This window comes from Pimephales promelas, chromosome 6 (genome assembly GCF_988280905.1).
Source record: "Pimephales promelas chromosome 6, fPimPro1.hap1.1, whole genome shotgun sequence".
Taxonomy (NCBI): Eukaryota; Metazoa; Chordata; class Actinopteri; order Cypriniformes; family Leuciscidae; genus Pimephales; species Pimephales promelas.
The window spans coordinates 17,607,266-17,622,577 of record NC_142774.1 but is presented as its reverse complement, the minus strand read 5'-3'; the positions used below and the strand labels follow the sequence as shown (position 1 = coordinate 17,622,577).

Sequence of the window (15,312 nt, the reverse complement as noted above, 5' to 3'; positions counted from 1 at the left end):
CAACAAGAATGGCGAGTTAAAAAGTTTCCCTGGGTTGTTATTACTCTAAGGTGAATCTTATAAAGAGAGAGGGACAAGATAGAAGTAATTTTTTTTAATCAAAATACATAAATTTGACTTTCAAATATATCGAGCTAGATTTGAACTGAAGATCTTCTGTTCTGTTGAAGATCTTCTGAATTTTTAGGTGTTGTTGTGATTTTTTTGTTTTTTGATTGTCCAGCAGTTTTCGTGTCTGTCCCTCCTGAGTCAGTGTGAAGTTTCGTGTGTCCACGCTGTAGAGCAAACGTATCGATTAAAACATGTCTTTTAAACCAGTAACACACGTGCTTTTTGATATGGATGGATTATTATTAGGTGGGTGAGAATCTTGTTAAAAAAAAAAAAAAAAAAAAAACAGAAAAAAACAACATGTTTTTACTAGATCAGCGCTTGTCTTTTTGTTTGGGTTTAACAAAATCAGAAAGACCGTAACGTTAACGTACATTCATCAAGTATGTTTGAGAGTTTAAACGATTTTGTTTATAATTATGTAACAGTTAATCAGTAGAAGATTTATAATAGCCTACTTACACATTTGATTTGGCAGGTCTGAAGCAAAATGATATAGCCTATAATAATACTCTCATTAGTTTCTTCATTATTAATAGGTCAATTAATGATTGCCTTTTTGTGTAACGTTACCGTTCCATCAATTTACATTTATTAAATTCTAAAAAAAAAAAAAAACTGTTGTATGCTTTTATTTGTAGATACAGAGAGGTTGTACTCAGTGTCATTCCAGGAGGTCTGTGACAGGTTCAATAAGCAGTATACCTGGGAAGTAAAGTCCTCTGTGATGGGGAAAAAGGCTTTGGAAGCTGCCAGGATCATAAGAGACAAACTTGAACTTCCCATGTCCCCCGAGGAGCTCCTGGAGGACACTAGAAAAATTCAGGAGCGATTATTCCCCACAGCCTCTCTGTTGCCAGGTACTTTTTTATGTAAGATTGGAACTGGAAGTTGATTTTGAAACAAAAGGTGACAGAGAGATGCATCATCTATTTTATAGCATATTGTCTTCAAAGTCACTTAGAATAAAAGAAGATGGTTCAAGGTCAGGTCACACTGTTTGGTTATTTATTTTGGGGTGTTCATACTTGTAATTCGATTTTCTTGGCTTTTTTGGTCCGGACCTTAGTCCTGGTTCACACTGTCATTTTTAATACTGAACCTAATTATAAAAACAACCAAAAAAAAAAAAAAAAAAAAGCTTTTATGAGGTATTGTGTGATGGAACTTACCAAAGGCTTGCGTATACACTTGGCATTAATGTGACCTGTATCCAGATGTTGTCCACATATGCATTGAAAAGAACAGTGCAAATGCACTTCTGATCGGTATGTTATCCGGTATTCGGAGTAGAGGCTGATATTTTTTCGTAAATCCCGCGGGATGGGTAACAAAATCACTATGTAGGCCATCACGGGATTGGGACGGGAAAGAAAAAAAATGTCAGCGGGAGTGGGCGGGGCCGGGAATTGTTATAAAACTATTATACCCAACTTTACACACAAATACACAGTTTCTATAAATACATTTTCAACTAAATTCTATTTGCCCCGTTTCTTCATGCTCTACTGTTGCTTTGGTGTGGCTGGTAAAGTGAATGATGTGCTCCACACACCCATACCAGTTGGTGGCTGTAATATACATAGCTGCCAACTCTCATGCATATTGGCCGTGAGACAGCCGCATTTGATTTGTTTCACACGCCACAACCCCGATTTCTCACGCTGAAGTGTCACCTGGTCGGTCGAATGCCTGGAAGATGAGTTGTTCTATTTTCTACCATATATCTACCTGTTGAGCCACTTGTAATCAAGTAGTTATGCCGCAAATTAATTAAATTCTCCCAAAATCTAGAGCGAGCGTGCATGCGAGACAGAGATTGTGCTTCAAACCGCCTAGCGCACACACACAGCAGAGAGGGAAAGTAAGCGAGAGACATTGCGAGTGCGTGTGTCATCCAAATCACCCAGTTTTAGTTTTTTAGGTGTTCAAGCACGAAGTGCTGAAAACCTTTTGTATTTGCTAGAAAGAATTAAAAATCCCCTAAAATGCATCGTGCAGCCCAAACCATAAAGGCTGAAGCTTTGAAACTTTGTCAAATGGTAGGGCCTCAAATTGAGGAGAACCTATTAGAGTATGAGCCCGATTGGAACCAAACCAGTCTAGGCCTATTCTTTGGACTCTCTAGATCAATAATTATTGAAATTGTACCTATGTACAGTTCAGATACAGAGGCTACTTAATGTGAACAAATGTAAACGGTCCATGTACTGATTGGCTAATTATCCAATCGGCTTGATCGGAGCCAGAGATGCCTTTTGGTCTGTTTTGTGTTTGGTCATATTTCAGTCGAACCGCTCCAGATTTTGATGCGAATCGGGGTTCGGATGGCAGCTTTCACACTTATACAAATGAACCATATCAAGAGAGCAACCACAGTTTGTTCTTATCTAACCAATCCTGCCAAGTGTGATCATACCATAAGTGACACTTTTCTGATGTTTTTCAGGTGTAGCAAAGATTGTTAATCATCTACATAAGCATGGCATTCCTATTGCTGTTGCCACAAGCTCAGCAGGTCTAACCTTTGAGATGAAGGCTAGTCGTCATAAAGAGTTCTTCAGCCTCTTCAGTCACATTGTCCTTGGAGATGATCCTGAAGTAAAAAATGGCAAGCCACAACCTGACATTTTTGTAGTGTGTGCCAAGAGATTCTCTCCCCCTGCCAACGCTGAACAGGTAGGGATAAAGCTATACACTACACTATTCTATTCTATTCTGTTCTATTCTATTCTATTCTTGTCTGTTGGCTGTCACCTCTTTTTGACAGAATATAATCAGCTATTGAAAAAAGTATTTCCAAATAAAAAGTGTGTATTTGTACATTAATAGCATACCTAAACAGTTTGCTGGCATTCTAAAGTATGATGATGTGAGTAATTAAAGTATAGAACAACTATAGAACACAACTATAGAAAACATTTTCTGCCAATATTAAAGTGAAAAAGAAACTGCAAGTTTTACAAAGATTTTTATATATGCTCGCGCAATAATATTGACACAGTTCAAATGAAAATGTAAAGTTAGTTTTTATACAGTTATCGTTTTTTTCTTTTTTTAAAGGAACACTCCGACTTTTTGGGACTTTAGCCTATTCACCTTACCCCCCAGAGTTAGATAAGTCCATACATACCTTTTTCATCTCCGTGCGTGCTATAAGTCTGTTTGACACACCCACCGCTAGCCTAGCTTAGCACAAAGACTGGATGTGAATGGTTGCAGCTTTCATACTAATCCAAATGAGTGACAAAATAACGCAAACGTTTTCCTATTTACATGTTGTGGTTTGTATAGTCACAGAGTGTGCAAATATCAAGGCCATATGAGACACAGACATCTTTTAACCGTATAAATAATTCTGAAGGCGAAGCACTGCTACTTGGGCAGAGTGATAACCATCACCTGAGACGCACCGTGACGAGGAGCAGAGAGTTCGCTCAGTGTTTGGGTAACAGAGTCAGCAATAACTAACGTTAGATAGAAAAGCATAGTTTATCATGGGTGTTTGCTTTATTGTATGAGCTGTGACAATAAACAGGGGAGACCAGGTACCATGTTTCATTGATTTCCAACCAAAAACGCACCCAGATTTATAAATATCACATGAATAAATAATTATTATTACAGGAATCAATATATTTTTAATGCAATTTATTAGCTGAACCAAATGTATTCAACAGTATATAATATACAGTATAATTGCATTACTATAGGATAGAATACGGGGAAAGTAATAGCTCAAATTGTTTTTGCACAATGAACTCACAGCCTATCGTACCCTTTTGCACGCTCAAGTTCGTTATTTCCATGGTTATTTCAAATTTAGGCTACTACGCGCGCAGGGTGCAAGTTCAACGCGGTGAACGCGCTCGTTTTTTTTCCAAGCGCGTCCGCACCGCATCAAGATAAAAACATATTCATACCCTAATCATGTAATAGTGTCACTAACGTTACATTAGCTCTGGCTAATGGCACTGTTACAATAGGTCATCTAAAAACACTTAACTCAGCCGCAGGTGATCCACTTGTCCTGTCTGTGCTATAGATGGGATGGCCGTATCCTTCAGCACATTATGGTCCGTGTGGCAAATTCCATTTTTTCAAAATAGTCGTCCATTGAAATGTACCGAGCAAACATAATGTCCCTTGATAATCTATTTAGGTGTGTTTGGATAAATATCCAGTGTAAGTTAGCCATTTCTTCATCCAGTCAACGTTTTTAGTTGGAATTCTGTGAAACATGGTATTACCTCCCCTGTTTACTGTCGCAGCTATTTACAATAGAGCGAAAACCCATGACTCTAAACTACGCTTTTACTATTTATAAATTGCTGACTCTATTACCCAAACACTGAGCGAACTGTCCGCTCCTCACCACGGCGTGTCTCAGGTGATGCGGTTATTACTCCGTCAAAGTAGCAGTGCTTCGCCTTCAGAGAATAGTTCCCAGGTTTTATACGGTTAAAAGATGTCTGTGTCTCATTTGACTTTGTTATTTGCACACTCTGTGACTATACAAATCACAACATGTAAATAGGAAAACGTTTGCGTTATTTTGCCACTCATTTGGATTAGAATGAAAGCTGCAACCATTCACATCCAGTCTTTGTGCTAAGCTAGGCTAGCGGTGGGTGCGTCAAACAGACTTATAGCACGCACGGAGATGAAAAAGGTATGTATGGACTTATCTAACTCTGGGGGGTAAGGTGAATAGGCTAAAGTCCCAAAAAGTCGGAGTGTTCCTTTAAGGCAACCTAAATGCAAATTATCTCAGCCTCAGTCGAGGGCATCTTCATTTGCTGTTCATTGTACTGTAGGCCATGTCACTAACTTAAATCAGCACTTTGCAAGATTTCCAAGTTTTCCAAGTTCCAATTTTTTTCCAAGTTTTTGTCAAACTGTGACCCCGAGAAGCACAACATTCAACCCGAAAATAGTCATATAACCATTGCAATAACTCTGAAGCTATTCAGTTAAGGTAAAAAACAAAACAAAAAAACTGCATAGAGCTGCTTTAAGACTAAGGCCACAATCGATAAGGTTCATTCATTTATTAGCCTATTTTGTGACGTTAACCACTTGACCCCTTTTCTTTGATGAGACAGTTACATTATTTGATACAGACATTATACATTACTGTTCAAAAGGTTGGGTCAGTAAGATTTTTTTTGAAAGAAATTAATACGTTTATTAAGCAAGGACACATTAAAATTGTTTAAAAGTGACAGTAAAGACATTTACGATCTTACAAAATATTTCTCTTTCAAATAAATGCTGTTCTCTTACGAGAGGTTCTCTCGTATTGCGTAAGCTAGCTTACGCTACGGGAAATATTCATCTTTGCTGAGAAGTTGAAGCCAAAAAATTATTCCATAATTTTGTGATCATTGTCAACGCAGTATCTCTGAGGCAGACCATGAGCGGGGCTAGCAAGCAGCTCATTGGTTCGCTCAGAGAGAATGCACGAACCTATGGGAGAGAGGTGCTGAGCCCGCGGCCAATGAGCGGACGGCGCTCGCTCATTGCGTCAGAGCCCGCCGAAAGGGGCGTGGCTACAGTGTATAAAACTGGCTCTCCCAGGCTCGGTAGTTGATTTTCATCATTTCATTTAGCTTTGAAGAATGCCGCGTCTGACGTTGGTTCAACGTTAATTCGATTGAATCAATTATTTCGAGCAAAATCAACGTTGTTTCGATGTCATGAGAGACGTCGTTTCCACGTTGATTCAATGTCAGTTTGCTGTCTGGTTTAATGCACGAAACGAGCGGTTTGAGAAAACAAACAGTATTTATATCGTTTTACCTCGCGTAATCACATTCACGTCCAAGTGATATGAATCAGTAGCCTGGCTGCGCCCTCCTACGCACTTCCGCTCAATTTCATTTTACTTCAGTACTACGTCTGGGATCGCTCCATATCCTTAGGTTTCCAGAAATCAATTTTTTGTAGGACCAATCAGCGAATAGAGGGAGTGGCTGAGAACGATGACGTTGATGTAAGCGCATCAGTTTCAGTTCAGTAATGGCAGCGGAGAAAGACGGAGATAAGCTATTCGGTCCGTTGTTGGAAAAGAAACTGCCGAATATACAGAATTTAAAGCCGGATTGTTATCGTCTAACCTCTTGTTGCACAACTGAGGACCAAGTGAAGGAGGCAGAAAGTTTGGAAGTTTGTGCTGGGCAGTTCGTGCACAATGACCGTGACATTTTGGACGGACAGTTTAGCCTGGTGTTCGCGGTGTTCGGAAGCCCCGAGTCCTGGCTGCTAAACTATTGTTGAAGATCCGCTCAGGAGTCATGTCAGTCGCTCATATTCCCAACTGTACATTTACTGATTCTTGTGATGAATAGAACATTTTGAGCCCCTTTGTGCACTCGTGCAGGAGGTTGGTGTGTCAGTTTTACATGTAGTAAATCATACAAATTGGTTGTGATTTAAAAAAAATAATTGTCATAAATGAAAATGTGAAAAACCATACTTTGAAGATATTTGATTTTCAGTTTTAGATGGCAATGGTTGATTTGTTTTACTAAAAAAACTAAATGCCATATAAAAATGTACAAACACATACTTTGAAGACCATAATTAAGGTAATTAAGAAACAATAAGACGTAATATGAAAAATTGTTGTTTATTACACATCTGCAGATAGAGACAGGCTGATCATTCACTGTAGCAGATAACGTTACAGCATTTGCGGCAGATCAGAAAACGACCACAGCGGCGTATTTGTAATGATTAGACACAGCTTCCACCGTTGAATGAATATATCACTGTCCTTCGTGTCAAATATACATTTCGAATTAATAATTGTTCCTAGATTAACAAAACCTGCGGCGCTCGTTGACTGAAATCCTATTGTAAACATAATCCTCTTCGGCGCGTGACATACGTCACTCACGACACCCCGTTAGCGATTGGCTATGGCAGATCGTGAGTGACTTTGGGCAGATCCAATAGATTTGAACTTTAATAGTGAACACGCCTACAAGGAAGGAAACGTTTCTCAATGGAGAGGTTCCAGACTCAATGTGGAAATGAAATGAACTAGAGTCTGGTTGAACCAGGCTAATGAATCAGTTGTTCATCATGTTCAAAGTTCCGCCAGAAGTGAACGCTTGTGTGTGTATGTCACTCAATATTTTCACAGAGATTTCGGAAGTTTTACCTTTTACTAAACATATTTAGATATACCGAAATCGTCTTCCATTGCGATTTCCTGTAAATCTAAATATGTTTAGTGAAAGGTAAAACTTCTGAAATCTCTGTATAAACAAAGAGTGACGTAGGCACGCAAGCGATCACTTCCAGCGCATACGCAGACCGAAGCGTCTGTGCTGTCAGATCAGTTTGACATCGCTGTGGTTGCACGAGGTAAAAACAATATAAATACTGTTCATTTTCTCACACAAACTGCTCGTTCGTGTCTTAGGCCATCAATGTGTACTTACATTTACGAGTCATTCAATCAAGGTCCCCTGACATGGGTTTTTTTAATTATTATATAATGTTTCCTGGTTTGCCCTTATAATGTTAGTATGTTTTTTAGATCAAAAATAGTCATAATTTAGAAATAAAAGGAATTTTTCCTAGCCTGATTTTTGCCTCTGCTAGAACGCTCTGTTTGAAGGGGCGTGTCTGCTTTGGGATTTAATGTAACTGCCCACTGCTGTGATTGGCTGACATGCTTGCATATGAAATAGCTACATATTACACGTGAAACTCTCTTGAATACGTTTTACTACAGCTATCATACGTTTTTACTATTACAGATATCGAGATTACTGAATCGTGAGAAGTTTTTGAAGTATTTAGATTCTTATCACATAAAATGTTGCCGTGGTGAGCATTGAGCAAGCAGATGACAGTCTGTCGATCGCGAGAATGAAGATCCTATTGTATAATGCAGTTTCTGCACTCTCTGCTTTCACCAATGCAGACACGATGATGTACATACAGTAAGAGCTTCGTTGTGCAGTGTAACGCAGTTTCTGTTCTCTCTAAAGCCCGGAACTCGTCCTCTCTCGTCGAGGTAAAAAGCTGCACTTGAACTCACCGAGACAACAGCAGATGACTGTCAGCTATTGCCTAATGAGCGTTCTGCACCTGCATTTAATGAGCCAACTGTCTATTTCTGCAGATATATTAGTCTATATTCGTCATTCAAAAAGGAACACCGACGTTGCCGGCTGCAGATCACATAACGTAAACAAAGCAGCACGTGCTTACCGTTCTGAATATCAATCCTTATCCTGCTAAACACTTTCTTAAAATAAGATTATTTTCATCCTACTCAAAGAAACGATGTGAAGTTGATAATAGTCTGGCTTGACTTACTGATGCATAAACAGTATCGAACGATTTTGAGAGAAAGATTAACTAACCTGTCTTCTGCCTGTTGGACCATACAAAACTTTGGGAGTTGAGTCGGCGCATTTCCAGAGAAAATAAAATTAACCCATTGTTTCTTCAGAGGCGCGGATGAAGGAACTAAAAAATACTTTTGTGTTCATTTGTACCTCCGAACACTGAGCAACTGCCATGCTTCGCTCGTTTGCAAGCCATGATATCTCTCGAGGAAAAACTCAAATCTCCTATTTCTCTAGGAAAAAATGAAACCGCGCCTGCGCGTGTTCGTACTTCCTGTTCCTAGCTCGTTTTCTCATGGTCAGTCTCTGGGCGGGCAAAGCAGAGAAAGGGGAGTAACCTTTCCCCTAAATGACGTTAATGGGAGATTCTAGATCAGCGCGTCTGAGATGCAGACAGATGCAGAGAAGAGAAAAATAGCCAAAGCTCGGTTTACACCGATTGAAAATTCTAGGCACGAGGGGCCCAAATACAGTCTAGGGGAACTCATATTAATGTTAAAAAACCTTAGAAAATGAAAATTTCATGTCAGGGAACCTTTAATTTTGACTTCTCTGTGCATGCTCTTTGAGGTGGACCCCCTAAACCTCCATTATATGACTGACAGACGAGAACGGTTTGACTGAAAAATATCAAAATTGAAAATACTGTGGAAACAAAGACACCTACATCTTGGATGCCCTTTAGGTAAGCTAAAACATATCAAAAATTAATTTCAAAGTGAACTATCCCTTTAATATCGGTTATCATATTTCACACAATTTTCACATCGGTGCTTCACTATTTTTCACACGTCACTCTAGTCTAGAGGATATAAAGGGTTTACTAAAAAAAAGTGAAACCATCTTCAAGCCCTCTTGATGGTCTGCTGACTTTGTTGCTAAATGTGTTTGATTTACATTTATTCATTTAGCTTTATTAATTAATTTTATCCAAAGCGATTTAAATTATCAAGGTCCAGTAACTGGTTCCCACTCCAATATATTAGGCAGTGGTATTCCACCTTAAAGTCGGCGTGAAACGGAAGTTGAGATTGACATTTTTTCGTTGCCGTGACGTACTGTATATCCGAGTGAAACGGCTTGTGAAATTAGAAAAAAAAAAATGTTGGGCAGGGCTTGATTTCGTTCTTCGGGAATTGCTGGATTGTTGGAGGTTGGGCGTTGCAAACAAAATGGAGGCAGATTTGAATGCGATTCTCTGAGAGGCTGTGCACCGTTAGCCGCACCCTCATCGGATCTGGCTGCACCCTTTCGCCATTCCACGTGACCGAAATAGAAGAAAGGTCGTTTCGATGGGGGAGGGGAGGGTAATGTCTTTGACTAAAGATTATAAGGGTACGTGAATTAAAAAAAAAAAATGAAGTGCACAGGTAAATAATTTATAATAAACACTAAAGTATTACATATAAAGATTTGCTAAATTTGTTTTCATGCCGACTTTAACACTGGTTGCCACCTAAAAAGTTAACCCAATATAAATCAAATGTTGGGAGACATACAAACATACTTGGGAGCCCCTGGTTACCATTCTTTTAATTACAGTATAAGAGCCGCATGGACATCCTGCCAAGCTCACATAGGTTTTGAGCGAAATTAAGCTGATTAAATCATGACAGGATTTTATTTTGTGGATGAACTACCCATTTAACTTTTTTATTATGCATTTAAAAGACAACTGATTTATTATGTGCCATGTATTTTCACACTATATGAAATGTCCTCTGGGCAAAGTGAAAAAAAAAAAAAAAGCTCTAGAAGAAATGCCAGAGTGGATCCTCTTTGTTAAGACAGTTGCTAGTGATAATGTAGCTGTCGTTTTAGGAGGTCAGCGGTTCAGGAGTTGCTATTGAATTATCTTTCAAACTTTAAAACCTCTGATAACACACTAAAATTCAAAGAACTAGCATCATTACTTTGTGCTATCATCTCATGTGAAAGCTTGCGAAGGTGAATAGCCTCTGAAAGATGCTGCTGATTTAAAACATGTGACCAAAGCTCAAGGGCATAGTAGGTAACAACGTGATTCGTGTTTCGTGTTATTTCAGAAAACTGACATCTGAGAAAAGGTCTGTGTAACAATGAGAAAAATATTCCAAGCAGGGATGTCTGTCTGTGATTGCAGACTGTTCATCAGCCTGCACCCGAATATGTTCAATAATATATGTGGGTTCTTGCTCTTCAAAGGGAACCTCAGATCAAAAATTAATCCCTCACCATTGTGCATGTATTGGCCTTGGACATGGTCAATATATAGTTTCCCTTAAAAAAAAAAAAAAAAAAAAATTAAAAAAAGAATTTTGCTTTGGTGTTTAGATTTTTTTTTCTTCTCAGTATCGAACTCAATATGTCTCGAGCACATGGAAAAACATGTATTTCCCATAGCAAGAAGATCAGGCCCAAAGGTCATACATGATAAGGGCCATTAATCAGCTGAACCTTTTTTAAGTTCATGCTTGCTAAGAGCAGATTAGCATTAGAGGGCGACTTTAAAGGGGTCTTTCTGATCTCCATCCATTGCACGCACGTGATGATGTGAGGAAGGCTAGCATGACATGAATACTGAGTAGTCTTTCCAGAAGCATGAAGCCCTCTCATCTATGTGACTAATGTATTTATGCCCAGTCATCTGTCTCAATTGTGACTAAAGGCAAAGAAGTGGACCACCTCTTTCTAGAAGGGTCAGGCATTTTGCATCCCTCAGTGCTGAGCAGTGCACTTAAGGGAGTGGAGCTTTATAAAAGATGGGTTCAGTCCCATGGCTTAGACCAATGAAACATAGACAAAATGAACTTCATGTTCTTGTGTGAATATGGGGGAAGTCACATTCTACCGTCGTCTCTCATAATGACAGAAAAAGAAGTGATTCGGCATATTTGAGTTGGAGCAGGACAAAAGATAAACAGATTTTTTTTTTTTTTTTTTTGGGATTGAAACATTGTGAATTTGTATGTTTGTAACACTAGAGAATTAGGGATCTGCATAGTTTTGACTATAGTTGGCCAGGTTGTCTCAATCACTAGTCGATTATTCTTAATAAAGCCCAGTATAATTGGCCCTTATTTTCTTTAGCAACATTACAGTTGCCAAAAATTTGCACTCTTGCATAAAACGGTTAAACAGGTTCAGTAGACCACTCAAAGGGGTATAACAATGCACTACATTTCCAAGAGGAAACCTTCTAAGAGCTACTGTACAGTAGCTAGTGAGACAGAAAAATTCACATAAGTAAAGTGTTATACACATGAGACATCCCAGCAAGCAATTTTGTGTCTAAAAGACGTCTAATAGCCATCAAAACATAGCCCAGATGTCTAGGCTAAAACAAGGCTAAATTTGGGCTGTCAGTGAAATTCTAATAGACGTCTTAATTTAGCCCAAGAATAGACTAGTCATCAATTAGACGGCTATTAAACGACTACATATACATGTAATAGACAACAAAATGGCTAAAGGATTCACTCAAATATAACAGGTTCTCATAAATGACAATTCATTAAAAAAAAATAAAATAAATAAATAAATATAAAAGGTTTTATTTAGCAAAAGAACAACATTACACAAAAATTACATAAAATTACAATATAAAATTATTTTAACATCAACAACTTAAAATAATGAAATAGAAATCTCTGTTGTTGCTGGGAAGTTGGTCGTCACAGGATCTGCCAAATAAGAAACAAATAATTAGCACAAGAAAAGCATTGTTGACAGTACCTGTACTGTTTTTGTTTGTGTGTGTGTGTGTGTCTGTCCTTTTTAGGTTTTAAAGCACATCTGAGCTATTTGCATTTTCATATACTGCCGGATACTTTTTAGAATTGCTTATTTTATATAGCCAATCATTTGTATTTTTATGCTGTATTATAAAATTAATTTGAAAGTTTCAAACTTGAATTAATGAAGGCATTTTGAATGAAACTTCATCTTATTGTGCTTGTACAATGACAAACATTATTCTACTCTATTAGCTTATGCTCTCTAACAAGCCAATGTTCAGACAAATTCAATATTATAATTTATATCATGTTATGATGGACTTTGTCAAAGATGAGAGGTTTAGTGAGGAAATGCTATTTTTTATTTCATAAGGATTTAAAGAAAAGAGTAAAATATATTTGTGGCTTTTTATAACACTTTATAACAGGTTGCATTGTTTCATGTTTACACCTTTGGATTCAGTAGGCCTTGCAGTAGGCCTACACATGCATGTACCATGATACACTGTTACCCGCTAAAATGTCACGATTCCAACAACAACATGATAAATAATTTAGCTAAAAAATGAACACGTCAAAATGAAAATACAGATGCTCACAAGACAAAAGTAGGAATGTATTTTACCTGTTCTCGTCGACCGTCAGCTGAATGCAATGCTCTGCCTCGTTTAAAATATTTGAAAATGGAGGAAATATATTGCACGATCGTGGGACCGTATTTTTATGTGTGTACGTGCCCGCTCACGAGCGCTCACTCTTAACAGACACTGTCCCCGGTGCTGCTCGCTCCCCGTTCACAGTAACCGGGTCGTCTCATTCAAAACTGATTCAAAACAGCCAACTGTTGCTGTTAGCGAGCCGCGCACATTGAATACTCATGAGTCAGGCTGCGAATGTATGTGCCCGCTTCAGCGCGCTCATGCTTACTAAATAAACGCCTCGCCTCCGGCGCCGCGCACTCACTACATTCCCTTTAGCCTTTAGCACATAGTGGATGCAAAACGCAAACCCAGTCAAACGTTTGACTGCAGTATCTTATGTGCTTTATAATCCGGTGCGCCCTATATATGAAAAATGTTCTAAAATAGGTCATTCATTGAAGGGGCGTAATAAAAATATTTATATCCGTCTGTATTATAGTTATGGACCACGATTACGCTTTGCCTGCACGTTCTGCTGCTACAGCCAGCTCAGTAAAGCTCAAATGTACAGGTGAAAAATATGACCCGAGAAGGGTTTGGGACAGGAGAGAAAGCATGACACAGGTAAACATTGGGGTTGCATTTAAAGCTTGACGAGCTAAATCTACAGAGAGATGCCGTATATCCGTATATTTTGTGAAACGATGATGTCATGCCATGAGCTGAGCTGGTTGTCATTGACAGCGACTACAACTCCCGTGAGCTCTTTCCCGACGTCATCAAAGTACGTCTTTTGTTATTATTTGAAATAAGTGACCCCTGGTGGCCAAAAATCGCGTACTGTACGTTTAAAAGCTATTTTCACCAGTTATTATCACAGTAATAAAGGAATAAAGGAATGGTTTAAAGTTTAAACAGCAAAAACGTTGAGCTACTAGAACATTGTACACAGATAAAGTGGTAACAGTGGAATCACTGTTTTATTTCAAAAAAAGCCAGGAATAAAAACATTCTTACTTTGGCAATTGTGGCTTTATTTGAGAAATTGCTAAAGTGCAATGAATAACGTAGTATGCAACAATTAGATGCATATTATTTGTAAACACAAACATTATGTATACATATAATTGAAAAACCTTTTCATTTATGGAGAAAAGACGGAACATGTGTGAGACCTTCACCTCTAATCGAATACCGCAATTGGATCGAATTTGATGGCCTTATACAGATCTCTCACTCTCAACATTTGCAACTTGCTGCTGCTCACTGATTTTTGTCTTACTGCAGTAGTTCGCTCTACTTACTGCAGTAGTTCGCTCTACGCTCTACAGTAGTCAACTTACTAGACCACAATACTCTTATCAAAGATATCTACTATCTTATTCTTATCTAATTAAAAGATCAGACCAATGGAGTGAAGTAAGCAGTGTAGACTTTCCATTATTCAGTAATGACATGACCAAAACAAAATTCAAGTGGATATACATATTTTAATAAAAGTGTTCCATTCCAATGTTAACCTGATTCAACTGGATCTGTGTTTCATATAAATTGTATAGTATATACTGTGCCTTATGAAATGTATCATTATTAAATGTATCATCAATATAGATCAGCACTTACCCAATACCTAATGTAACTTACTTTGCAGTAACAATGAATTTATCAACATTCTTCTCACCATTGATAATGAGATTTGGATTTGAGACTATTTTGTCAATGTTCCGTTTTCTTTCATTTTGGACACCTCATACATTGAGTGACAGGAAACTCTTGATTTGTCATGCTATAAATATTTACCTATTTGGTATTGCTGGATTCAGCACAACCGCACCTTTCCAATAAGCCATCATATGTGTTTCTATGATAATATCTGGCATAGCAACCACAAAGTAAATGAAAACATTCTGCATAGATTTTCAATTTGTGCTTGTCCGCTTATTTTTGGAATGTGTTTATATGTCTCTATTTATTCCACACATCAAGATATTCACATCCAGTCTTTACTAATAGTTAAAGCAACTTCCTGACAACAAACACGCCACGTTTCAAAGCTCTCAGAGCTTGTGTGATTGATATGCACTAGTTTATATGCCTTAACCCCTATACGGACAGGCTATATTTTAGTCTTTTTTTGGTTTTGGGGTGTATAACAATATCTGTTAATTTAACAATCTTAACAGTAAACTATTTTGAGCCAAGAATCCATTTCATTTACAGTATGGGAGACCTTAGAGATGAGGAAAAACATTGTTGGGTTTAGTTCTACCTCCGATGGGGGTATCTCAAAAATTCGGGGTCATTGTCACTAGCCTATTAGGGATTTAGTCTTTTTTTTTTTCTTTTTTTTTTTTTTTGGATGTAAGAATGAACATGGCAGTCGTCATTTACTCTCAAAATCTGAGCCACTGAAGACGCAGTGGATTACTTTGTTTTTTGAACGGAATGCGCCCCCCAAATCTACCTAAATACATC

General features: G+C 38.1%; 1 protein-coding gene across 1 annotated transcript in view; it reads left to right on the top strand.

Annotated features, from left to right (window-relative positions):
- Positions 1-203: 203 nt before the first annotated feature.
- Positions 204-15,312, top strand: part of pudp (pseudouridine 5'-phosphatase) — a 31,976-nt gene continuing 16,867 nt past the window's right edge. The window contains exons 1-3 of the mRNA XM_039649587.2: positions 204-357; positions 753-971; positions 2,561-2,790. Of these exons, the coding sequence (XP_039505521.1) occupies positions 303-357; positions 753-971; positions 2,561-2,790 (504 nt within the window). The 5' untranslated portion in view covers positions 204-302. The remainder of the gene's footprint in view (positions 358-752; positions 972-2,560; positions 2,791-15,312) is intronic.